Consider the following 27,399-nt stretch of genomic DNA (forward strand, 5'->3'; position numbering starts at 1 on the left):
TTTCTTCTTTTTCGCATTTCTAATTTACCATTTAGAGCTACATTTCCTGTAACATCATTAAGACATTAATGTCTAGTTTGGCGATATATATCCTAAGTCTTTAAATTTAAATTTGGAAAATAAATTGTGTTGGATGAAACTTAAATGGTTATTCTTTTACTAGATTCGAAAATCACTTTAATTTATTTTTTAGAAATATAATACATATCACATTCAAGTTCTAACTTTTTGTAGATACAATTTCCACAACAACAAAATTTATGATTAAATAGTCAATAACGTATAATTTGTTTTTTTTCTAGGTTGAATTACAGGAAGGAAAAAACTAGAAGTCTCCACAAAAATAGTAAAGTATATCTTACATTTGATTAGTTTCCCTCAACAATAAATCAAATAAATGTAGCTTTTTCTTAAAGAAAGAAATTAGGCAGTAAAAAACTGCTTTACTATTAAATTATATAATCTTATGCGGATATTTGCTAACTTTTCAATAATTGTATTAAGAATAATATTTATTATAAATTTTTATCAATGGACCATTTAAAGAAAATATAAAACAGTGTATAGAAACCAAATTCAATCGATATAAATTAAAGCATGTACAAATTTTATTATTTCTAGTTACAACTTTTTCTTTTTATTTTCAATACCAAACAAAATTAAATAGTTTATAGTTTATAGTTGAAAGAGTGTGAAAGAGCGAAGAAGATAACAGAAATTGAAATGGAGAAGTTAAGCGTGAGCCACATGAACGCTCGATTCGCACTTCCCAATCGCTCTTTCGATTTCCTTCAATTTAAGCACTCAATTTTCTTCCTCAAGTTCCCCAATCCGAACCAGAATCCGAACACAAACCCGAACCTCGTTCGATTGCGCAGGCTCAATTGCTCAGTATCAGACGGCACCGTTCCGTGTAAGCATCACAATCGTATTGTATTTCCCCCGCTGTTTCTGAATCAATTGGTGCAGTTATGTAAAGAGTTGGGTTGTGTTTGGATAAAGTTTTTGTAAAAGAGAAGTTTTTATGTAAACTAACTTAAAACTGTGATTTTTAAAGAAATTAGTGGAGAGAATTTTGTATAAATTAGTTTATCTATAGTTTAGTTCATAGATTTTTTTTTGGGAGTGTTTATTTTGACATTAATCTAAATTGGTTCTCAATTAACCAATGTTGTGTAAAAATAAGAAGAAGAAGCAAAGGTGTTGATGTTATGTTGTCATTCTTGCTATTCAGCTTCTGTTGGTGCCACGGACTCGTCTCTTGTGGTGAAGGTGAGACTGATCGAGATTGTGGTATGAAGACTATGGGGTTGTTTGGATACGAACTGAAAGTGCTTTTGAGAGCTTTTGTACTGAAAATATAGAGTTGTTTCTTTTGGGTACAGAAACTTTAAAAGATCTTTCTGGTTTTGTATCCAAACATACTCTAAGTGATCTGCATAGACAGAATAGAAGATTGTTTTAACTGTTTCTTTAGTTTTGGTTCAGAAGAAGGCAGCAGAGGTGTCCTCTGACCTCAAAGGAACCTCCATATTTCTGGTTGGTAAGAATACCAGCCACCTTTTCAATTAAGTTATTTTTTTTTTCTTTTGAGGTTATTTCAAGTTATGTAATCTTACTTTCTAAAAAAAGAGTAGATGTATAGTAGCAAATCCTTCTGAAGTTGCTGATATACACTTTTTGGAATGACTATCTTAGCAAGATATAACTTCAAGGAGAAAACTTGGATACAGATACAGTGACTTTAGTGTTTGTATTGTTCTCCATACAGAATTGGAGTTATATCTTGGTAATCTTCGTGATAAAGTTTTGTATTAAAATATTTAATTATTTACTGAAATAAAACTTTAGTTATGATTGAAGAACAATTGAAGCAATACCTAAAAGATTGTATCTAAGTTTTCTCTTTACATTACAGTAACTCGTCTTTTAATTTAAAATGAATTCAGTATGTTTTTAGTCTTTGAACTTACATGTGAAATTGAAATTTGTATTTCTCTTAAATTTTGATACATTTTTGTTCCACAATTTTAAAAATAAATGGATATAGTCCTTTTAATTTATTAAAGTTAATTCCTTTGGGCTTGTTAAAAGGTGTTTTAGGATTACATTTGAGTTGAAACATGTCAAAGTGGTGTAACCAACTAAAATGTCATCTTAAAATGTGTTTGACACGTCCAAAAAAATTAATGCAATTGGGTTAGAAAGACTATATCTATTTATTTTTAAAGTTTAAAGACTAAAATGTATTAAAGTTTGTAACAGAGATGGATTTTAATTGTGTCAAAATTTAAGGATTAAAAACATATTTAACCCATTTAAAATGATAAAGTAAGACAAAGTATGAAGAACTTGGGATTGAAAGATTTAAGAATTCCTTTATGTGATATTATTTAGAATTTATTTCCTCTTTTATAAGAGTTACGACGACATTTAGTAAGTAGTTTTATGTCTAACTTAACTTCACCATTCTATTTTTGGCAAAGGAATGCAAAGTTCTCTCAAAGCCGGTTTGGGAAAGCTGCTGGCTGATGCATTACGGTATTATTATTTTGACAGGTACGTATTTGTTTGTTATTCTCGGATTATAAAAAGGGAGTTTCCAGTTATTAGCTATAGTTGATGATTATGTATTCTGTCCAGTGATAGTTTGGTTGAAGAAGCTGTAGGTGGTGCTCTGGCTGCGAAATCCTTTAGAGAGAGTGACACGAAAGGCTTCTATGAGTCTGAGGTGATTGTTTGCTGTTTTTACACTAGTGAATTTTGATTTTAATCCTAAAACAAAATTCATTGGTTTTTGGTTATCAAAGATTCAAAATGGTCTTTATCTTTTAAGGATGACAAAGAATGCAGTACGAGCGATTACTTTGAATGATTTGAGATGTGACGTACCAAAAGAAGAAAAAAATACGATTTATGAAGATCAAAATCAACAAAATATATATACTGTTACTAAAACAAAAATTTGATACATTTGTAAGAACGAACAGACATGTTAAACTTCGGCTGTATGTGTGACCTTAGTATACCAACAAGGTTGACATCTTTCGTTTTTAGCTGAGTTTTCTGGATACAGATGCTCATTTCCATCACTTAACTGTTGAGTTGGAATATCAAATGCAGACTGAAGTACTGAAGCAATTATCTTCCATGGGCCGACTAGTGGTTTGTGCAGGCAATGGAGCTGTCACAAGTCCAACTAATCTGTATGGATTTATAACTGTTACCTTTTTGTGCTCACAACCCATAGTCACTGTAGTCCATTTCTTCACACACATGCAATGAGCGAATAAGAATTGTTGGGTGAAGATCAAACAACTCATCTTACCTTGGTAAATCATACTGATATCTTGCATTTGAGATTTGATCCACTTGATCTCCATCCAACAATTTTTATTATTGATTGCATGAATGCATGAAAAAACCCACCAAAGGATAACTAGTGATCTGCCAAACTCCATGTTCACTTCTTTAGTTATCATCATCATCATCATCATCATCATCATCATTATTACAATTATTATTATCTTGACATGCTCTTGAATTGAAAATAGGGCACTTTTGAGACATGGAATTTCGCTGTGGATAGATGTGCCTCTAGATCTTGTGGCTAGGGATGTAAAAGAAGACCTGTTTATTCCAGGATCATACCCAGAGGTTTATTCCCTGCTGTGAAAAGTGTTGTTGCACTAGTTTACAAATTTTTTTTCCTATCTAAATCCCTGATTATCAATGCCTCTGAAAACTAATGTTAGGTAAAGGATGAACAATTTGCTCTATATGATAAATACAGAGCTGGATATGCTACAGCTGATGCTATTGTTTCAGTTCAAAGTACACAACCTTCCCTTGCTGTTTTGCTTACAGTTTTTGTGAAGAAAGGGAGGTGGGGGTGGTTTGCAATGCTTGTCTGAAGTCCTAACATCTTCTTTCCTTTTCACAGAAGTAGCATCCCGGTTGGGTTGTGACAACTTAGATGAAGTTACAATAGAAGACTTGACTTTGGAGGTTATATTTTTTATGCAAACAATTAAAACCATGTCATGCTAACTGTTTCCTTTTAGGAACTACTAAATGAGCCTAATTTTTGTTACAATGATAAAGCATTGTTATACTTTGATGGAGTGGTGAATGAGCCTAACCATTTTGACTTGTCCACTGTTATTACTGAATCTTGGCAACAAATTTGACAATTTTTTTTTTCTGGTTGTGTAGCATTGTTCTTATTGGCTATTGTTCTTAACTAATTCCAGGCTCTCAGGGAAATTGAGAAGTTGACCAGAGTAAAGAAGATGATTGAAGAGGCTGCAAGACCATTTTAACCAAACTTCACATTCTACCTTCCTTTACCTGTAATCAAACGGGACAATATAAAACATTTTTGAATCTGCATCTCAAATTTAAGTTCTTATTCTAGTTTTCTTCAGTGAAATCTGTATCTTCCTTTTGTTGCTGTTTTAAGATGGCACCGTAGATTCTTATTTGAAAATGAAAAAAATTTACTCCTTTCTGTAGCTCGAAGGCACCTTTTTATGCCTGCTATCATTTTTTCTTATCAATGATCAGTTGAATTTCCAATTCACTACAGCTTGAAATTGAATCCAATAAAAAGAATATTACAAAAAAGGTTAGTACAAATTAATAATTCAAAAATCAATTATAAAAGATTGTATTTCAATTAATATCACTATGTACTGAAGTGAGTTTTTTAGAAAAAAATATTAGAAAGATATAATCGTAATATCATACCAGTAAAATCTACATAAGAGAAAATAACATCATTTTTAACTCAAAATTGTAAATAAATTAATGTTGTTTAAAATTTTCATTTATAGAAATGGAGCCTAATTTTTCTAAATATTAGACCAAGAATTTTACTTTGAATATGCATTATGTCGAATTAACATTTATTCTTTATCTTTCATTTCTTATTCTAATTAATTCAATAAAACATTATCTTTCATTAAGTTTGAAACAAACTGAAAAAATTCATGATGAAATTAAGAATTGGGTGAATAATTCAGCATCAACCAAACAAAGAAAACATTTAATATTCCCCTTTTCACCATCTAATTACTTCTATTAAGGAAGTTTATTGCTTCAAGATTAAGTGATTAATTTGCCCCCACACATTCTGAAAAAGACAGCCAGAAGTCAAATTTCAGATACTAAAGCAAGACATAGAAAATAGAAAGAAAAAGAAGTCATAGATCCTAACCATAATTAAAATTACTAAACCAATGCATTATTAATGTAATTAAATTTTGTTACACTTCTTTTATGTATTTATATTGATATTGTAACTAATATAACTCTTAGTTATTCAATAAATCGAATTAATATAATAACTTTTCATGCCATTTCACACTTTTGCTGATAAGAAACAAAAGAGTCAATTTGCTTTTCAAAAATTAAAATCGAACTGTCCTTTTATAAAATCTAAACATACATTTCATCATTAAATCTAATACACACAATCTAAAAATTACAACTATAATAATAACATTATCAATTTTTGAACTACAAAAATATTTTAATAACTGCATACAAAAATAAATTACTTGCACTAATTGTATATAAAATTCAAAATCCCTCTTCTATTTTATACAAGAAACCACATCCACTACAATTCAAAACAAACAAAAAAAAAAAAATCCCAAATTAACTAATAATTAGTGTTTTATTTTTAATAATTAATTTCTTCCTAAACCCTTCAAAATAGCTGTTTCCTACCTGTCTGGGTCGGTAGTTGCATTTCCAAACTTACATTCTGACATAAAACACAAAGAAAGAAAGAAAGAAATAAAAATAACATAAAATAAAGATATATAAATAAAATGTTTCAAAAACACTTTTTCTTCTTTCTTCTTCTTTCTTTCTATGTGAGGAATGAAATTCTGGCCTGGTTTGTTTAACCAGGTCCTCACCAACTCTTAAAATCTTAACACCTTTTTCCGAACACATTCCCTCTTCCCTTTGAATTTCTCGTTTTTCTTCCACAATGAACGACCTTCTAACGGTAACCTTGCATTTTTCTACCATCTCTTTCTATCTCATTTTTTTTTTTTTCATTTCTTCATTGTTGATTCAACTTGTTCTTTGTTCTTTCTCATTTGTTTTCACGCATTTCGGATTTCCTTCATGTGGGTTTTTGTTAGATCTATCTTTGTGCACAATGTGCAAACTCAAGATTTCAACTTTTTTTTTTTAAACTTATATCCTCTGTTCTTTTTTTGTTTGCCGAAAAGAAAGAAAGAAAATTATTGGGTTTGGGGAATGTGGGTTCTGAATCATTTTAAAAATGGGATTTCGTTTTCTTCATCATCATTTGAGTTATGTTGAAATGCAATTTTGGTGAGTTTCATGAAGGAAATTTAATTTAATAGCTCTTTGCCTATGATGTTCTAGCATTTACGCTTTCGTGATCTCTAGTTATCTGCGTTGCCATTTGTTCTGATTTAAAAGGGAAATAATAACGAAAGTGGTTGCCATGGATGCTGACAATTAAATTAATCTAGCGTTAAACATGCAATTGGTTTAAATTTTCAATGGTCAACTATCTTGAAATTGATTAAAATAAAAAAATTAATTAGCAATGTATATTATGATATTTCAGTAGCCTCTTCTTGCCATTGACAGATTCTCATTAACAAATCAGATTGAAGTGGAGGTTCTTTATGATAAAACAGTACCTCAAAAGCTATTCCTTTAGGAAGTGATGTGAAGGGTCTAGGCTTATAATTGAGTTGCTAGCAGATTAAAAATGTTATACTTGTAAAATCAGCACTTTTGGTGAAACATTTCATGCTTTCTCAATCCCCAGAATTTTATACCTGTAAAATCAGCACTTCTACTGATGTGAAGGAAATAGGCTTATCTGATTTTTTTCATTCTAATACTTAATGATTTGAAACTATACTTCACTTCTCTCCCAATCCCCATAATTTTTTTTTTTTTATATTGAAATTATTCCTTACAGCTTATATAAAAGTAAACATCTTATAGACACCAAGATGCCCATAGAATGTTCTCTTACTTTTTCATTCTAATATACAACGAGTTGAAACTAGACTTCACTTCTTTTAGCTATAAGTTGAAGTGCATGCAACCATTTGCATACAGCTTAAATAGTTGATATGCTGCCCGCAAAAGCTGCATTTTTCACAACGAATATGATTTGATTATCCAATTATATGGTAATAATTAATTAAATATTGCCAATCCACAAAATAAATTATGTGAAATCTAACATTCTTTTCTTGCATCTGGTTAGCATTAGTTACATGTTGTTCATTAGGGATAATGTGATTATTAGCATGTTGGACTCGGTTTGGTATCTTTAAACTTTCTGGGTTACGTGCTCAATGCTCACAAAAGCTTCATTGGCTTTGCCTACATAGAAGTTGTTTTCTTTTCGTTACATAACAATTTTCTCAATACAACAATAACATTATTCTATGCATGGATAAAGTTGTGGAAATGTTTAAAATCTGTTGTTGCAAACTTGCTGATTCCTTCATCATTCAATTTTCAAGTAGACAGCCGTAACAGTAATGTTTCATGCCAAAGGGCTGCAAATGCTTAGGAAAGTCATTTTTATATTTAAAAATGTTGACAAGATGTTTGTGGAAGCTGTATACGCAATTCTGTATTTATAATATCTATCGAATGAAGTTAGTTAGATTTGCACAATTAATTAGGCTGTGAATTCAGTCCATCCGTTGACTGTTACAGTCTTTTCACGGGACTAAAACGAACAGCAGTGCAGTGTGTACTAAGGAAGGGTCAATTCATGAATCCATCTCTTGTTAGGTCTTAGAATTACCTGTCACTACATAGGTCTTAACATTAGTATAGTACTTAATAGTCATAACGTCTTGTAGGGAGACCGTATTCAAATTTGAGAGTATTTGTTCTGTTTGTTATGCTTTGAATTTTAAATGCATCTAAGATCAATACTGCTTTCTTGGTATGTAGAAAATTGTGTTATTTTATCTATGCGCAAATTGTTAATATAGCAATAACTTTAATGGCTAGTTTATCGAGGATGTGCTGATATCAACTTCAGTCTTAGGGTTGAACCATACATAGTAATTTGATGATGTATTTGTTTTCTCAGGAATCATTTGAAATCCCACGTCACAGAGGTGGTGACATTGAGTTAGGAGAATATGCGAGGAATTCAGGAGAACTGGGCTTGGAAAGTTTCTTCAGAAAGGTGTTTATATATATATGTGTGTGTGTGTGTGAAAACATTATTCAGCTCATCTTTCATTATTTGTCTCTGTTCCTTAGCTTATGGGGCCTAAGCATTCTTGCTCAATCATGTTGCTCATCTCGTTGATTGATTAGTCTTTTTTTATAGGTCCAAGAGCTGGATAAGCATTATGCTAAGCTGGATAAGCTTTTGAGGAAGCTTCAGGTAACCTGTCTTTACAAACATGGCTAGTAATTGTTGGCTTTTGAAACACTTGAACAACTAGTTTTGATCATGTGAAAGTAGTATGCAATTGGATGACAGTATGATGAATTTATTAAGTTTCACTGAAGTATGATAATTATAAATAAAGAAGTGGGCAATAGAGGCATGATATGTTTTTGTGTGGATGGCCTGCCAAAGTCAAGGTTATTTTCCTGTTGCTAATCTAACAACAGAACCATCTATGTATACCTTACTTTGTTACCTGAACTCTCACTTCCTGGTGTACTGTAGTGTAATTCATAAAGGCTAGCTGATCAGAAAGTTGAACTCTATTATTTACCCTTGTTGGAAACCCCCTATTTCATCTATCTCATAAGCACTTATAAGCTCTAATATAGTCTAACCAATTTTTTTCATGTAAGAACTCTGGCAAAGTGAAAAAGTCTAGATAATGTGCCTCCGTGCTTCTTTATGAGCTAACAATCCTCATACTCTACCTTATATCTACTTCCACGTGATTTCAAATCTCTCCTGCATGACTCCAGCGTTTATTTCGTCTCTGGATTCTCCAAATTAGGATCACATCACATCTACAAAAAGCATGAATTTAAACAATAGTTCCTTGATATATATTCTGTAATTATGTCCAAAATTTGGTATGGAGAAAAAGAGCTCACAGTTGACCCTTGATGTAATCATATTCTTAAAGGGAAATCCTTATTATACCATCTTGTTTTTGTGCACTAGTTTTGAACCCAAAGTACATTTCATTGATGGTATGAATATAAGCAACTTTAAATCATTTCTTCTACTGTGCGCTCCATAAAGAATTTCGAGTCAATTGGTTGGGAGAAAAACTTACGTAAATTTGCAAGTTTAGACTAAAGGACAAGAGGAAGGATGGGATGACATGGTCAGGAAAACTATTTAAGGATAAAAAGTATGTAAAACTAGAATGACTAATGTTGCCTATCATTTTGTAGCTTGTGTAATGATTTTTTCTAAGATAGTTGTGTTCAATTGTAGTCAGCATCCATAACAAGTGAATTGAGAAAAAAGAAAAGGGGTTAAACAAAAAGCCACTTTTGCTTCTGAACCTTAGTTAAATAAATGTTACATGTTTGGTCAACTTACTAAAAGTCATTGTGCTTACTTGTTGGTGGTTTATACTATGACAAAAATTACTTGAAATTTTACTCACCATTTTTATTCAAACCTTGTATGCAGGATGCCCGTGAGGAAGCCAAAGTTGTGACTAAGGCTTCTTCCATGAAGGGTTAGTATAATTTGTTATACTGTTATTTTAAACAATCGTATGCATGTCCCATGGCCCTTTTGATTTTATTTTAATTAACATAAAATAATTAAAGAAAAATGATCGTGTCATGCATCCCTCCTTTAATATATATCCTTAAAAAATATTACAGTAAGACACACTCAAATGTGGAAATTACTTATACTTTTGTGACTCATTGAACCTTTTGGGGAATATTTCTTGTAGGTGTTACTGAAATTTAGTATTGTAAAATATAAATTAAATATACATGTAAATTGAGAAATAGTTTGCAAGTTATTGTTCGAAATTACGATATTGATATGAAGAATTTGCTGAAGTGGGACTGTTTCTAGATGTTAAATTGCTGATGTGATAAAAGGACAGATTTGAACTTTGTTGTTCTGCGGATCTAATTAAGTTCATGGGTGTTAAACTAATTAATGTGGCTTAATCCAACGATTATCTGCAGCTATAAAGGAGAAAATGGAGAAAGATGTTGATGAAGTTAAGAAAACTGCATATTACATAAAGTCCAGAATTGAAGAATTGGACAAAGAGGTGTCTCTACTGAATTCCTTTTTATCTGTTTTATTCAATCCAATGATTCTTGGTGTAAATCTACTCATTCATTCTGTGTTGTAGAATTTGACGAACAGGCAGAAGCCTGGGTGTGGAAAAGGATCAGGTGTTGACCGCTCAAGAACAGCAACAACCATGTCAGTAATGATCTGGCTTTTTATTTTATTATTGTTGTCTCATAACTTAAGACCAACTATAGAAATGGAGTTTCTCAGTTTATTTGTAGTTTAGTATATAGTTCTCACCCTGCTTTCATAACTTTTCAACTATTCTTTTCACAAATTCTCTTGCAGCACAAATATATGACCATTTAGATACTGAAAGTTTTTCTTGATAAATACAAGTCTATAAGAGACTCTAGGACGTCAATATTCCTCCTCCAACAATTTCTAGTCCTTTCGAAGTTTAAAATACTCTTTTGTTTTTCAACTTGGGTGCTATTCAATCAAATAATGAGTGTATGTTTCTTAATATGATAATATAAACCTGGAAACTAAGTAATGCTTAAAGAGGATAAATCAAAAGTACAAGAAAACACTATCATCACCTCAATCTAAATGCAGAAAGTCAATGTAACATCTTTATATTATGAACCAAGTTTGTAATAGGTTACTTTTGTTCAGGAAGTTGTAATACATAATCCTTGAATATATGTGAAAGTTTTGTTAATTTGTTGTTCTGGGCTCATGGTCTATCTTAAATTTAACTAGAGACTACGTGAAATTTTGCCATATATTTCACGGCTTTCAACTTCTATGAATATGCAACCTATGCTGAATCATAATGTGTAAACCTGAGTATTTTTCCGACTAGGATTATACTGTTAGGTTTCTGAATCATTACATTTTTTTAGTGTTTTATCCAACCCATCTCATCTGTACTTTGTATTATATTATTTTACAGTTCTTTAAAAAAGAAACTGAAGGATAAAATGGCAGAATTTCAGGTGGGTTTGTCTCATTTTTTGTGATGTTTTTATTCTCCTGTCCTTTGAATTCATCTGAATCCATTTTTGAAAAATCTTTGCAGACCCTAAGAGAGGTCATCCATCAAGAGTATCGTGAGGTTGTTGAGAGAAGAGTTTTTACAGGTTTGAGTTGTTTACTCATTAGTGGTTGCATTCAATTTTATGCAATTATGTACCATTAGTTTCATTGAAATGGAGTTAATTTTTTCTTATTCTTTGGTTTTCATGATTTCAGTTACAGGCACAAGAGCCGATGAGGAGGTATTTTTCTTTTCTGAATTTTTATGAATAGATGGACATGTCTATTAGAAGTTTTTCTTCTAATCATTTAACGATGTACAGACAATCGACAGATTAATAGAAACTGGAGATAGTGAACAAATTTTCCAGAAGGCAATTCAGGAACAAGGACGAGGCCAGGTTCATATATCCTTCCAACTTTCTCCTTCAAATCCTCCCCAAATGCCTATTTAACTTCTTATATTATCCAAATATCAACATGAATATCCTCCACTCATCTAAACCCACCATTCCTACATTTCTAATACCTCCCCCATAATTTGTGTTTTTTGGGCTGGGAAGGGGTGAGGAACATTGATCTTCCCTGGGATATAGGCAAATTACATGATATCAGGAAATCTACCCTGTCACCTTACAGTCCTCATACATGAGTTATCTTTGCAGATAATGGACACCTTGGCTGAAATACAAGAGCGACATGAAGCAGTCAGAGATGTTGAGAAAAAGCTTCTTGATCTACAACAGGTATTTAATCAGTTTGTTAAATTAATCTGAATGTGATTAGGACATTTGATATCCTGATTAGATGATGACATACAGCAGGAATAATGCATAAAATAAGTACGGGGGCAGCCCTGATAAGTACAAATTGCATAGTAATGACCTATGCTGCAGAACCATTATTGTATTACTAAAACAAAAGGAGAGGTAGTGGGTTGAGATTATTTTGAACTGTAACATATTTATACAACATGATGATAGATTTAGTTATATTGCGCTGTAAAAACTGATGGTATCATTTCATTTCTGAATGAATTTCCGGTTACAGTTTTTCTGTACGCACATTTTTGGTCTTTATTTTATTTCATTTCTTGATAAATTCACATACGTGTTGCTAAAGTGATTCGTACATGTGATGAAACCCATTAAATACATCACTGCACTCCATCTGTGGGAAGCTAAAAGTTGCTTTTGCAAGATTATTAGATGCCATTAGAAAATAGGGTAATTTATTATTAAAAGTGTGTTTAGAATTATGATTATAATGCACACACCTATATGCCTACAAAATATTTGGACGTAGAGATAGATATCTAGTTTGCACTTTAATTTCTTTGTCTTGGCAGATATTTCTGGATATTGCGGTGTTAGTGGATGCACAAGGAGAAATGCTTGACAACATTGAAACACAGGTATTTTGTTCTCTTTTCATATCAGACCATAGATATAGCGTGTCAAGTCTTAGCTATTGTTAATTTATCAGTTTTATTGTTAGTAGGATATTATGGATTAAGTATACTACTAGAAGCTGTTAGAAGTTGTTAAAAGATTCTTGAGATTTCTATATAATTATTGTTATAGGGTTAAAGTTCTCTATGTATAGAGGCTGATGTCCTGTTTCAAAAAAATCAATTGAATAAAAATGTTCTTTCATATTAATTTTTTCATGTTGGTATCAAAGCCATTAGCCATCCCATATATAAAAGATCTCGATGCTAACTTCAATCCAAGACCCTATGGCAGTGGCTCTGTGGATCTTTCTTCTTATATATCGCTCACGTTATTTATTTTGACTCCTCGCTTGAATTTGTCATAATCTTCCCCTCAAGTGTGAGTTTCCACCAAGGAAGTTAAAATTGAGATTATGGTCAAGATCGTGAAGGGTTCATAAAATCGTAATTCATGGGATCATAACACGTAGATTTTACTTTCTACGAAAACATGATATACACAGATACATACATAACCAATAGTAGAAAAATTGATTTGATGTTCTTAATTTTACATTTAATTAGATATGGGTGAAGAGATGAGTATGCATGTAACGTAATCAAAGTTCTGTGAAAAGAAGAGATGCTTGTTAGTTACAAGTACCTTAATTGAGTTTTATTTTAATTGAAACCCATTCATCCAACAAGGTGAAGGGTGCACTAGAAAACACAATTTTTTTTTAATTGGGTTTGAATTTTATTTTAATTGAAACCCCATTCATCAAGAAAGTGAATAGGTGTTGTAACTGAAAAATAAAAAAAAAAAAAGATGAATTTTAATTGCATTAATTTTTAATTAGGTTTAGATTTTATTTGAACTGAGTCTATTCACCCTAGAAGGTGAACAGGTTGTGTAGCGGACAATTTAGAAAAAGCCGTGATGCACTCGATTTTACGATTTTTGTTTGACAATCCCCACGATTTTTTTCTGCCATGATCATATGTGGGTTTTGAATTGGAAATATCGATTTTAACTACAATGTTCTCCACACATTGCAAACTCTTCCTTCACCTTGAAAGGTGTTCTACACACAAGTCATCTACTCGTATAACACTTTTCACTAATGGCGTCAATTGTTGGGTTCCTTGAGTGGATGTACAAGGGAGGTTTGTACCTAACTTGAGAATTGTGAATCCAATGAGCCTGAGCCATTTAAATGTGATGTATGTCAACTTGTTAAGCACCATTGTGCAACATATCCTCCTAATAATACAAAAAGTGCTCATTTGGGGACCTGTGTCAAACTCTAGCATATTTGGTACTAAATGGTTTGTTGCTTTTATTGATGATTGTACATTTACTACATGGGTTTTTCTCATAAAAGAAAATTTTGAAGTGTTTATCGTATTTGTCAGATTCTTCCATATGATAAATCATGACATGCTTAAATTCCTTTTCAAGAATGGTGTTATTCATGAATTCACATGTGTATAACACCACAACAAAATGACGTTGTTGAAAGAAGAAATAGGCATTTTTAAGGTGACACGGGCATTTATTCTCTACATGTATTTCTCTTAATCGTGTTAGGGTTAGGTTGTCCTCCCTACTGCCTATCTTATTAACTAATTATTTATTGGGTTTTAGATGATCTGAGTGCATATCTTCTTTCCTTCCATCTATTCTCTTTCTCTCTATTCTTCATAGTTGGGTGTTTGGATGTGTTATGTTTATCCATATTTGTAGTCAGTTTTGTGGAAAGTTAGATCCTAGAGTTGTATTAATTGGTTTTGATAATTAAAAAGATATTGTTGTCCAAAAGATATCGTTTTTACCTCTATAAATGATACTTTTGATGAAACTAAATCTTTTTACATGTATGCTTAGGTTTCGGGAGAGAGTTCTTAAGAAGTTGAATCTTTTGAATCTCTTTAGTCAGTTTTTGTCCCTTTCATACACGAACTGTCTCATACTGATATTACTTTTGGTACTTCTGATGCTTCTCCTAGCATATCTCAACTGGATGTCTTTGAAGTTGCTCCTAATAAGGGTATCTTTGTTCTCAAGTCATGGTCATCTCCATAAATTAGTCGTCTTGAGAGTTTTTTCCATATACAATATTAGAGTACACAAAAATAACCTCACCTGATCCAAGAACAATTCCAATCGTTTGAGCCAAGGGTAAGTGCCCCTTCTAACACCCCATGAATCTTTGGAAAATTCCTTGAATAATAATTGTTAATCTGGCCTTGATGACTTGCCCATTGCTTTGAGAAAAGGAACTCGATCTTGTACCAAGTATCTTATTTCTCATGTTGTAACCACTATAAACCTTTCCATGCAACACCAAAGTTTCGTCTTTGCCATTGATGCAATTAGAGTCCCTACATCAGTTCAATAAGCATTGAAAAATGAAAATTTGGTTATAGCCATGAATGAAGAGATGAGTGCCATAGAAAAGAACTAGACATGGAAAATTGTTGATAGGCTACTAAAAGGGTCGTAGGATGCATATGAGTTTATAATGTAAAGTATAAATTCAATGGCACATTAGAACGTTACAAAACAAGGTTAGTTTTTAAAAGATATACTCACACTTATGGTGTTGATTATGAGGAGACATTTGATTCGGCGGCAAAGATGAATGCTTCTAAAATCATTCTCTCATTGACAACTTATTTTGGTTCGAAATTGCAATAACTTGATGTGAAAAATGTTTTTCTGCATCGATATTTAGAGAAAGAAGTCTTCATGGAAATTCCTCTAGGTTTTAGGTCTAATGAAAAAGGGAATAAAGTGTGAAAGTTAAAGAAAGCCTTGTATGGACTCAAACAATCATCCAGTGCTTAGTTTGGTAGACTCACTCAAGTTATGATCTCTGTGAGGTTATTGACAGAGTTAAGGTGAGGTGACCATACCTTGTTCATCAAGCATTACCTAGAAGGTAAACTAACTCTACTCTTGGTCTATGTTGATGCTATGATTGTTGTAGGAGACGATGAACATGACAAACAAATCTTGAAAGAAAAACTTGTTGATCAATTTGAAACGAAGGATCTAGGATGATTAGAGTATTTCCCTAGGATATAAGTAGCTTACTCAAAGAAAGACATCTTTAACTCTCAAAGAAAGTACGTTCTTGATCTTTTGAAAGAGATAAGTAAGATTGATGGCAAGACACTAGAGTTCTTATTAAACAAAACCATATAATTGGAAGTGATGAAGCCAGTTCTACTATGACTAAAGGTTAATATCAAAGACTTGTTGGTAAGTTCCTTTACTTAGCTCACACCAAACTTGACATGGCCTATGCTATGAGTGTAGCTAGTTGGTTCATGCATAATCCGAGGGAGAGACTTTTCCAAGCTATGAACAGAAGCCTTCAATATTTGAAGATAAGTCTATAAAGGAGATTATTATTCAAGAGGAATGAAAAATTTAAAATAAAAGTATATACTAATGCAGATTATGCAAGGTGTGTCACATATTGGAAATCCACCTTAGAATGTTGCATGTTCTTAGGTGGAAATTTGATAATTAGTCAGTTATTAGTATTGCTCACAATCTAGTTTAGTATGATAGGACCAAACACATAAAGATAGATCAACAATTTATTAAATAGAAATTGGATAGTGGCCTTATCACTACTTCTTATGTCTGGGCTGCATTAGCATATCTGCTAACCAAAAGTATTCCTATTGAACAGTTTCATGATCAAGCATGCAAGCTAGGAATGATGGATATTCATTCACTAGCTTGAGGGGAGTGCTGTTAGTAGAATTTAAGTATACTACTAAAAGTTGTTAGTAGAATATTAAGTATACTACTAAAAGTTGTTAGAAGATTCTAGAGATTTCTTTGTAATTATTACTGTAGGGTTAGTGTTCTCCATATATAGAGACTAATGTAATGTTTCAAAGAAACTAATTTAATAAAAATCTTCTTTCATATTAATATTTTCAAATAGTTTGTTTTGTATGTAAACAGACACCCCCTCTTTTGTTTACCAGTTTTTGCTGATCAATAATAATTGCCGTTCCATACTTTTTCTTTCTCTCACGACATCTCTTGTTTGTTAATTAAAGCAAGTTAAGCTTAGATTTTAATATCAAGTCTGAGAAGAGGGTGTGAAAGGAGCAAATTTTAGCTGTACAATTCAAATGTTCGTATGGTGAATATTTTAGAACTGATAAAATTTTAAAACAATCTTTATTATCCATAGATGGTTATATGACTAGGATGAACTCATGATTATAGATAAGGATCAGTTTATATCAGCCTGTCACTTATTAATTACTGTGAAATTTGATTGGTGAAAAGTTATGTTTGTGATCAAAGTTGGTTTCTGTTGTTGATTGAATCAGGTTTCAAGTGCAGTGGATCACGTGCAGCAAGGTAACAATGCCCTTGTTAAAGCCAAGAAACTTCAAAAGAACTCCAGAAAATGGATGTGTGTTGCAATCTTGATACTTCTCATTTTTATTATAATCATCGTTGTCTCTGTCATCAAACCATGGGTTCACAAAAATGGTGCATAATTGCATAACTTATACGCCATGATTTTTACTTTTTTTTTTCCTCATCCATTCTTTAGCTTTGTCATGTTGTAAAAGCATTCTTTCTCTGTCATATTACTTGAAAGAAGAAAACATTTGACCAAACATGTAAAATGTTGAATTGAGTTGTACATGAAAGAAAAAAAATTGGTCTTTTATTTATGTCATTTTAAAAATTTGAGATGACATTTATTATTATTATTATTTCCCATTTGTACCATTGAAAGAAAAGAAGAAATAGTGTTTGAAATGGGAAAGTAATAAACAAGAGAAATAAATAATAAGAAACTATTAGTTTTAATAAATATAAGAATTTATCAGTAGTATTAAATTACTTGCTATAACATTAAATGACAGATAAGGAAGACCCGGAGCTTTTTTAAACTTTTGTCAATATTAATTAGGATATTTTTACTAATATCTATTAGAAGAATTATTTTTTTACCGATTTTAATTAAAAAATTCACTAAAAAATCTCTACAGTCAATTTCATAAAATTAACTTTAATAGTGATCTATCTAAATAATTATAATCAACATCAACCGAAAATAATATAAGTTAATGTTAATAAAAAAAAATCTTACAAATAGCACTTGGAAAACATTTTAACGAACTTTGACCAAAATAATAACAATAAATAAAATAACGTTTAATATTAATATTTTTAAATTATTAATAATATATTTAAATAATTTTTTATATTATATTTTAATTAAAATACTTTATTCAAATGAAAAGAAAATTAAGATTCACTGTATCTGAATTCTTTTATGCAAACAAAATATTTAAAATATGAATGTCTTGAAAGTTATAAAGAAAAGTTAAGTTTATGCCGCCATTCAATCTTTTTCTTCATCTTTACACATTTTATAACATTCTTTTTATATTGTGAGAACATATTATATACACCAGCTCTACTGTGTGATATGATTTAAAATATTTTTTCTAAAATTCATTATTATGATATGATAACAACCTTTATGGTTTTGAATAGATTAAGAAAACATTAATTGCAGTGGATGGGCAAGTTGTTGAATATATTAATGTTTATGTCTTTTTATTTATATATCTTCATTTGGGTCTAACATGGAATTCAATGTAAACACTTAGTTTAATTAAAAGTGAAAAAGTTTTAGGTTGGCTTCATTGTATTTCTTGTCCAATTAATTAACAAAGAAGACAATGACAATGTCTTGTGCAACACAAACATTATTGGATTGGTTGAAAATGTATGAATAAGAGTGAGAAACAATCACATTTTCTCACTCACATCAGCACAACTTACAACAAACCTAGTCTTAACGGCATTATTCTTAAAAGATTATGATATTATAATTAGATAAAATAAAATTTATTTCTTTTCATTATAATTTTCATTTTTATTGCACTATATACATAATACTATACAAATAAAAACATATTAAGAAAAGTACGATTTTGAGTTAATATAAAAATGATATTACAATAAATACCAAACGACGACTCGTTTTTATTATGTTATTAAGAACAATTTTACCATATAGTAATTGAGTCTTCACTCCTCATTGTTTTGTACTATAACCATAATATCATCTTATATATTAATTACATAACATTACATTTTTTTAATATGTAAAAAGAACAAATAAACAAGATGTGGAATCAAGCATCCCTAACCAGTTAATGAAAAAAATTTTAAAAAATAAAGAATTAATTAGATTCAATTGAAAATAGTCCGATATATTAAACTTAACTAAGTCTCTATTACATTGTAATTTATTAAATTTACATATATATATATATATATATATATATATATATATATATATATGTGTGTGTGTGTGTGTGTGTGTACTTTAATGAATATAAAATTAAAATTAATATAACTTATTTTCTTATGTGATAGTTGGGGAAGCTAAAAGATGATAATAACTAAACAATTTTGTCTTATAGAAGACTGAAGAATTAATTATTTATAAGAAAAATTGAACTATAAATGAAAACATTATTATATAGTTATTTGGATTGTAATGTTGGTAAGATGAGCTAATGACTTGGTCCACTTGCCAAACATGACCTTTTGGAATGGTAGTATATGGATGCATCTCAAGAATCCTTTAGGAGGCTCCACGTGGAAGCCAGTAAGCCCATCATCACTATCTTTCAACTGCTTGACCTAGCCAAAGCCATGGCAATAGGGGACAAAAGCTTTTATTTTTTTTAATATTTTCATCACTTGCTTTTCTCTAAATGCTTTGTTTGGACATGGTTCCATATTCCTAATGGTGACCTATATATGATCATTGTCAAATTGGGCATTCACAAATGACTTTAATATAGAAAGACAAAGTGAGATACATTAAAATAAGATGCAAAGATTGAAATAATTTACTTTTCTTTAATCATATTATTCATCCAAATCAACTATCTATAATTTTGTCTTATGAAACTACCCACCCACCTATTCTTATCACATTTTCTTTCATCCAACTTCAAAATTTGCCTTTAAGCTAACCAAATTTCTTACCACTTGCACCAATTCTTGCAAATTATGTTAATTACTCAATCATTACACAATACTTATTGTATATAAATTCAACGTACATAAACAATAGACGTTATTTCTACATCAAAATTTTAAAATGATAAATTTACAGGTTCTTTTAGTATATATTTATTTTTTTAATCTTTATTTATTGTGATATACTTAAATTATAATTTAAATTCTCGACAATTTTAACATGTGACATTTGTCGAAAGAATTTGTGCATGATTTTGATATCTAATCAATTTTACACAACAACATTCACTATTTTATCTTTCAATTTCTCTCCTTCTACAGTATTTAATTTATTTTAATGATCAAAATAATCTGGTGCAAGTGTGTAAAGAAACATTTTTCTTAACGTAATTTATTTGTCAGGATGCAAATTGCCAAGAAAGGAGACAAGAATAGCGGTCGTTCCGAACAAACTCAGGAGAAAGTAATTTATTCTTCATACATTATTCTAAACATTTTTAAAACTAACTACCAACAATAAAAAAACAAATCAGGAAATGTATATGTAATATACTAAGTCAACTTGCTAAAAGCCTTTGCAACTTTCTTCAACCATATATATATATATATTGTGATCTCAGAAACTCGCAAAGAACGACACATGAAAAATTGAGGAACCTGTGTGTTTTTGTGAGGGCTAAGGAATTAATCATAGTTTCCAATGGAAATTCAGTTCCAACATCCAAAGCAACAGTTGAGAGCAAAAGGGAGAAAGAACAAAAGCAAGAACAAGTATGTTGGAGTGAGGCAAAGGGCATCAGGGAAATGGGTTGCAGAGATCAAAGAAACAACACAGAAGATAAGAATGTGGCTTGGCACGTACGAGACTGCAGAAGAAGCAGCCAGGGCTTATGATGAAGCTGCATGCCTCCTTCGTGGATCCAACACTCGCACCAACTTCATCACACGTCTGTCCTCTGATTCCCCTCTTGCTTCAAGGATTCAGAACCTTCTCAGCAACAGAAAAGCCATCAAAGAACAACAACAACATGTGGAAACATGTGCCACCCTACAATATGAGGAACCAAAGTTCCAATCTTCGCTGGAACAAGTGTCTATATTCAGTGTTCTCCAACAAGATTGTTGCCAAAAGAAGACATGTGTGAGAGATCAGAAGAAAAAAAGGGTTACCAGCACAGTAAGTAGTGGTAGTAGTACTGAGACAAGCAATAGTGACACAAGTGAGAACTCACTTTGTAGTGAGACAAAAACCCAGAACACGGAACTGTTTGATGATGATTATAGACCTGATTTGAGCAATTTCATGGGGTCTGAATCAGGTTCTGGGGAAAATCCTTCATGGGGTTGTGAACTTCTTTGTGATGATTTTCCCTTTGGCCAAGTAATGGATGCAGCAAACCTGCCTGATATAGCTGGCTTGGAGCTTCCAGAGTTTGAAAGGATGAAGGTTGAAAGGCAAATTTCAGCTTCACTTTACGCAATGAATGGTGTGCAAGAGTACATGAACACTGTTCAGGACTCTAATAACACTGAAGCTATCTGGAATCTTCCTCCCTTGTGCTCTTTTTTGTGTTAATTAGTATGATCCTTCAAACCTTTCTTCCAATATATGTATGCAGATTTTCCTTTCTTATTTTAAACAGGAAAGAAATAGGTTCTCAAGATTCAAAATTTCATAGCAACTCAAGTCATCAAGTTATCAAGTTCAATCTATTCAAACATGAATTTTAGGTTTTAAATTGTTGTAACTCGACCAATCATAATAAAGTGAATTTAGAATATACAAGAGTTTGCATCAGCAGCTGCTAGAGGAATTTTTTCAGTCATTTTGTGCAAGGAGAAACTGTTCCATCGCTTAACAGTGTTTTCTTTTCGCACTCCAATCATTACTAAATGCACCATATATTAATGAAAAATACTAAAATACCCTCTCTCTCTAACTGCACCAGACACTACTGTCATTCTCGCCATTGCACTATCACTGTTGTACCTCCATTCTCCACTGTAGAAGAAGAAGAAGATAAAGGAGAGTTTCCGTTTGAAAAGCTCTTTCTAAACTCCATTTCTAGGTTCGGTAAAATTTATCCCGAGAATTTCTAGAAATTTTGTTTTAGAAAGCTTATATAGAATATGTTTCATTCATCCTGAAAAGCTTGTTCTAGAAATTATGTTAAAAAAGTCTTGTTTTGGAAAATTTTCAGAAAAGACAATCTAGAAGTCACTTTTACGAAAAATAAAATATCTTTTTGAAAATTAGAGGGTACAGTTAGAAATTAGGGAGGAACATGATGAAATAACCAACTTAATATTGAGTTTGTAAATAAAAACATCATTTTCAAGCAAAGTTTGAGATTTGAATTTGATAATAACAAAAAGTGGTATAAGGAAGATATTTGGTACTTTTAGACACAGAAGGTTAATGAGAAATCCAAAATATTATAATTTTTAAGAAAATGTTTGTGATGGAAATGATATTTTTAAAGAATAATTAGAACTTCTCTGATGGATTATAAATATTATTGAAAATATTTATAATTTTTTCTTAAATATCAGAGATAAATCTATACTTTTAGTTCAAAATTTATTCATTTATCACATTTAAATAATCTAATAAAAACTAATAAAGTATTTTTGTTATTGTAAAACTCAACTCAAATAAATTAAATTTTATCATTTTTTTTATGTGGGAACAATTTTATTGAGAAACATACAAAAAATGTTTACACCAAGTTTATTTTGTAAAGAATAAAATAAACATTAAAAACAAACATTTTCAAATTTTTAATTTTCTACAAAATAAAAAATTTCTCATATCAAATACGTCTGAAGATCCAATTGGTTATAAGATATAAAGTGACTAAAAATGGAACAAACATAAAAAATTTTGGTGCTATTATATATCCAATAAAATTTAGAATTCTATTGTTGATAATGTGTACTTTTCATACTACTAAACAAACCTTTAAATACGTTTAGAGATTCGTACTAATCATACCTATGTAATAATGTATGCAACTTTTTTATTTTCATAATAGTAAATAAATAAAAATAAGTACAAACAAACTATAAAAGACGAGTAACTAAAAAAGTAAATAGTCTCACTAAAAAAAGTAAAACGGATCTTATTCCTTTTAAATATTTCTATACTTTATTTCTGCAGCACTAAACAACCTCTACTACTAGATTGAATAAATATATTTTATATTTGGAAAGTGAACAAAATTACTATTTTTAATTAGTAAGTTTTGGGCCACATTTACAAGATTAATTTTAACTAAATATAATTTTATAAAATATAATTAAATTATATAATTATATAACTTAAGAATATATATTAACTTGACGAATATTTATGGAGCATATTATTAGTTATTTTTTACAAATTTAAAATGTAAATATACAAATTAAATGAGAAGAAGATACAAATTTAAAATATTAATATATATATATATATATATATATATATATATATATATATATATATATATATATATATATATATATATATATATAAACTTTATATATAAGTATATATGAGATCAAATTTTATATATTTGTTAAATGATTTTATGAGATTAAATTATTTTTTATTATTTTAACATAATAGTGAGAGTAGTGTTATCAATTCGGTTCATTATGGGTTTGAGTTGGGTTGGAGTGAAAAGTATTTTGAAATTTCAATACGAGTTAATTGTAAACTTGATTCATTAAGAACCCGACTCACCGGTTGGATTTGTGGTGAATCAAGTTGGTTCAGTGACTCACATAACTTTGTAATAAGTATTTTTTGTTTGGTTAATCATCTTACAAAATATTGAAATGGAGGCTCACACGAAATTATTTTTATATGGAATAATTAGATAACATGAAAATTTCATAAATATATATTTATTAACTCAATATTTATTTAAAAAAAAATTTGAGTCATTATAAAGCTAGTGAATATTTTGTTCAGAAGATTGTGATGTGAATGAAATATGTTTGATTGATCATAAATATAATTTAAGAACCTTCTCCTTATTTATATTTGAATTAGAAAATTTTGTTACTTTTTTTAATTGAAAAAACGTGTAATTAAGTGAACTAAAACTCATCAATCTATAATAGATCGAGTTAGATTCAAAATTGTTTCAATTTGTTAATAAATGAATTGAGTTGAATTAATTCATTAAGTAATCAAACGGTAATCAATATGTGATAAGTCAAATCCTTGTGATAACAGTAATAAAAGTATATCTCTTGATATAAAATTTTTTGTAGTTAATGATAAAATATTATTAAGTACACAAAGCATTAGCCATTGCAACATTGAACAATTGATTTTGCCTTGAAATAATCAATGAGATTTCAAATGTCATGATAACTACACTACCATTGTACATGAAATAAACACTTCTCTTTCATGTCTGAAACAGTGTATTTGAAACAATCACAAAATTGCAGACACCATAAAACAAAATGAAGCATAAAACAATTACATATGACAAGACATAAAACATAGTAAGATGTAATTAGATTAGCTTTTCAGTAACCAACTTCATCATCCACACCTTCATCTCCAACTTCCTCATAGTCCTTTTCAAGGGCTGCAAGATCCTCCCTGGCTTCTGAGAACTCACCTTCTTCCATGCCTTCACTCACATACCAATGCACAAAGGCCCTTTTGGCAAACATGAGATCAAATTTGTGGTCAATGCGTGAGAAAACCTCAGCCACAGCTGTGTTGTTGCTAATCATACAAACTGCCCTCTTCACCTTTGCAAGGTCACCATCTGGTACAACTGTTGGAGCCTGGTAGTTTATACCACATTTGAAACCAGTAGGACACCTGAAATTAGTTATCAAAAACATTCATTCACAGATAATAGAATACAAGTTATACATATATAAGCATCATAGTACGATGTTGTTCTAAGGAAATGTACTTACCAGTCTACAAATTGAACTTGTCTCTTTGTCTTGATATTTGAGACAGCAAGGTTTACATCTTTTGGCACAATATCCCCACGGTACATGAGGCAACATGCCATGTACTTTCCATGTCTTGGATCACACTTGACCATCATGCTTGTTGGCTCAAACACAGCTCTGGTGATCTCAGGCACTGATAGCTGCTCATGGAAGGCCTTAGCAGAAGATATAACTGGGGCATAAGATGAGAGCATGAAATGGATTCGTGGATAAGGCACAAGGTTGGTTTGGAACTCTGAAATGTCCACATTGATTGCTCCATCAAATCTCAAGGAAGTAGTCAAGGAAGATATTATTTGAGATATCAAACGGTTCAAGTTGGTGTAAGTTGGCCTTTCTAATTCTAGTGATCTTCTGCATATGTCATATATTGCTTCATTGTCCAAGAGCACAACTACATCACTGTGCTCAATAAGAGAGTGATTGGAAAGAACAGTGTTGTAAGGCTCAACAACTGCAGTTGATACCTGCATGTTAATAAATCATGTAATTTTACAACATCTCTTGGAGAGTATATGCAACAAAATCATTTATTATTCAGATGCATTTGCAATTTGCATCATTTACTACTACACACTAGACCTGAGGAGAAGGATAAATGATGAAGCCAAGTTTTGACTTTTTTCCATAATCTACAGACAAACGTTCGAGAAGCAATGATCCCAAGCCAGAACCGGTGCCACCACCAACAGCATTGAAAACCAAGAATCCTTGCAAGCCAGTGCAATTGTCAGCTAATTTTCTGATACGGTCAAGGCACAACTCTTCAATCTCTTTTCCAACTGCAGCACATACACCACACCAAATTACTGATACTTGCAGATAGATAAAACATACCCAGTTATTCTTTTGATCAAATATGGAAGTGTCTGACCTGTGTAATGTCCCCTTGCAAAGTTATTGGCAGCATCTTCCTTACCAGACATTAATTGTTCGGGATGGAATAGTTGTCTGTAAGGACCACATCTTACTTCATCAATTACAGTAGGTTCCAGGTCAACAAACAGAGCCCTAGGAACATATTGCCCACTTCCAATTTCACTGAAGAAGGTGTTGAAAGCATCATGTGCTTCAGCTGAGCCATCACTGCAAACACAAGTATATAATTATTATCTGTTGCGGCAAAAACTAAAGAGAGAAAACACTGCCATTGGATTTTTTAAAAAAGCTTAATAGTTTCTGAAAATGGAATTTTTATTCTCATTTTGTTTCTGGGTTTGGAAGGTGAAGTTCATACCAACTTCACGGTTTTAGAAACCAATACATAGTTAACCATTGATTTTAGCATTCATTGACACCTAAAGGCCATTGGTTAAGTAGAATTAGACTTGGATGAATATCCATTCTTATTAATTCAGTTTATATTGAATGTAAATAAAGAACTGTTATAGATTGTATTGAATAAAAAATTGAATGAAGAGAGTTGTAAAATTAAAGAAAATATATCAATGGCAATTAATTATGATGTTTTAAAATATATTAAGAAAATTCTCAATATATTAATATTAATATATTTTTAATGTTCAGAAAAAATAACATAAAAAAAAACTAACAAGCAATTTGGAATCGAAACAATCTCAATGGTAAAGGATTTCTAGTTGTTTCAAGGAAATGAAAAAAAAAACAAAACAATAACAATATCTGAATAATAGTTATGAATGTGTATTCATCATGTATATATACTTGGGAAAGAAAATTGTAGAAGGAATTAACGAATTTTAGAAGAATTGGTAGAAATAATACATGATGTATTGAATGGAATAAAAAATTGAATCACAGCCTGAGATTGATTTTAAAGAAATTGCCACATATTATATTTCAAAATTGGTAGAAATAGGAGAAATTGAAGAAAAGAAATTATGATAATATAAGACCTGGGCATTGTTCCATCAGGTTGAATGCCATGTTCAAGGCAATATAGCTCCCAGCATGAATTACCAACCTGAATTCCAGCTTGTCCAATATGAATGCTTATTATTTCTCTCATATTCCAACACTCTCTTTCCTTCTATTATTATGTATAACAATGTAAAACACTAATAAAAAACAATAATCACAAATTTCAAGAGAATAAAAATGTTAATTGCTGGTGGGAAGGGAATACAAAATAGTCCAGAAATCAAAGAAAAAGGAGACACTCTGATTTTATCCCTTCCTCTCTCTCTCTCTCAACGTAAATGTAATTAGGACAAATTCCAATCAAGTGCTATAAGCACTCAGTTTTACAGATGATTAAATCCTCAAATTAATGAACGGTTTTGATTAATCTTAACTCGGAACCAGTCATTTGGCACCAATTGATTGAATGAGTTAATTTATATTTATTCTAAATAGTGAATTTTATTTTAATTTTTTTAACGTATTTTTCATTCATTATTGTTTGTGTTGGTCTCACTAATTCAAGAACAAGGAGAACCACACTTATACATTTAATGAGATTCATATGACTTTCATACAGTGTGTCGAATATAATTTAATTGGAATATGCGTCATTAAATTGTTTATATATGAAATATATATTTTTCATTTATGATGATAAAATTTGAAACACTAGTGGAAAAACGACGTTTAACATCAGCCTATAGACGTCGGTTAGCAGTTTATCGATGTAAGATCATGACTGGTGGCAAATTCGTAAATAACTGAAACTAGGAGACATCGGCTACCTGTGTAACT

At 30.8% G+C, this 27,399-nt stretch overlaps 3 protein-coding genes across 6 annotated transcripts; 2 read left to right on the forward strand and 1 right to left on the reverse strand.

Annotated features, from left to right (window-relative positions):
* Window positions 1-660: 660 nt before the first annotated feature.
* Window positions 661-4,514, forward strand: LOC106764630 (probable inactive shikimate kinase like 1, chloroplastic). Of its 4 annotated transcripts, none has more exons than XM_014648925.2 (10): window positions 661-913; window positions 1,235-1,293; window positions 1,492-1,543; window positions 2,487-2,559; window positions 2,644-2,731; window positions 3,124-3,206; window positions 3,555-3,657; window positions 3,756-3,834; window positions 3,944-4,008; window positions 4,254-4,514. In XM_014648925.2, exons 1-10 carry the CDS (start codon window positions 724-726, stop codon window positions 4,320-4,322), a joined length of 861 nt encoding a protein of 286 aa, XP_014504411.1. In that variant the 5' UTR covers window positions 661-723; the 3' UTR covers window positions 4,323-4,514. The 4 variants fall into 4 exon arrangements, with proteins under 4 accessions (XP_014504411.1, XP_022642247.1, XP_014504430.1 ...); XM_014648944.2 differs by having other exon boundaries at window positions 662-913; window positions 1,235-1,272; XM_014648935.2 differs by having other exon boundaries at window positions 663-913; window positions 1,235-1,272; window positions 1,489-1,543.
* A 1,329-nt stretch (window positions 4,515-5,843) lies between these two features.
* On the forward strand, window positions 5,844-17,419 carry LOC106763095 (syntaxin-132). The gene is made up of 13 exons (XM_014647275.2): window positions 5,844-6,019; window positions 8,120-8,218; window positions 8,366-8,422; window positions 9,650-9,698; window positions 10,168-10,256; window positions 10,341-10,414; window positions 11,181-11,223; window positions 11,307-11,367; window positions 11,480-11,505; window positions 11,587-11,664; window positions 11,929-12,009; window positions 12,612-12,677; window positions 17,061-17,419. The coding sequence occupies exons 1-13, from the start codon at window positions 6,002-6,004 to the stop codon at window positions 17,232-17,234; spliced, it is 915 nt and encodes a 304-aa protein (XP_014502761.1). The 5' UTR covers window positions 5,844-6,001; the 3' UTR covers window positions 17,235-17,419.
* Window positions 13,732-26,710, reverse strand: LOC106759580 (tubulin alpha-3 chain-like). The gene is made up of 7 exons (XM_022786527.1): window positions 26,598-26,710; window positions 25,598-25,809; window positions 25,306-25,505; window positions 24,682-25,190; window positions 24,460-24,580; window positions 24,274-24,374; window positions 13,732-14,689 (listed from the first exon to the last, which is right to left on the reverse strand). The coding sequence occupies exons 1-7, from the start codon at window positions 26,708-26,710 to the stop codon at window positions 14,632-14,634; spliced, it is 1,314 nt and encodes a 437-aa protein (XP_022642248.1). The 3' UTR covers window positions 13,732-14,631.
* Window positions 26,711-27,399: the final 689 nt, after the last annotated feature.

This window comes from Vigna radiata, chromosome 1, assembly GCF_000741045.1.
Source record: "Vigna radiata var. radiata cultivar VC1973A chromosome 1, Vradiata_ver6, whole genome shotgun sequence".
Classification (NCBI taxonomy): Eukaryota; Viridiplantae; Streptophyta; class Magnoliopsida; order Fabales; family Fabaceae; genus Vigna; species Vigna radiata.

Excerpts from the sequence above, each read along its gene's own strand:
- LOC106763095 (XM_014647275.2), top strand. Across the intron at positions 10,257-10,340 it reads TTGAAGAATTGGACAAAGAG|AATTTGACGAACAGGCAGAA; the intron begins GTGTCTCTACTG and ends TCTGTGTTGTAG. Across the intron at positions 11,506-11,586 it reads GCACAAGAGCCGATGAGGAG|ACAATCGACAGATTAATAGA; the intron begins GTATTTTTCTTT and ends AACGATGTACAG.
- LOC106759580 (XM_022786527.1), bottom strand. The coding sequence starts at position 26,710 with ATGAGAGAAATAATAAGCATTCATATTGGACAAGCTGGAATTCAGGTT. Across the intron at positions 24,375-24,459 it reads ACAACACAGCTGTGGCTGAG|AAGGTGAGTTCTCAGAAGCC; the intron begins GTTTTCTCACGC and ends AAGGCATGGAAG. Across the intron at positions 14,690-24,273 it reads ATGAAGTTGGTTACTGAAAA|AAGTACCAAAAGTAATATCA; the intron begins GCTAATCTAATT and ends GAGAAGCATCAG.
- LOC106764630 (XM_014648925.2), top strand. The coding sequence starts at position 724 with ATGGAGAAGTTAAGCGTGAGCCACATGAACGCTCGATTCGCACTTCCC. Across the intron at positions 3,207-3,554 it reads GTCACAAGTCCAACTAATCT|GGCACTTTTGAGACATGGAA; the intron begins GTATGGATTTAT and ends AATTGAAAATAG. Across the intron at positions 3,658-3,755 it reads TTCCAGGATCATACCCAGAG|GTAAAGGATGAACAATTTGC; the intron begins GTTTATTCCCTG and ends AACTAATGTTAG.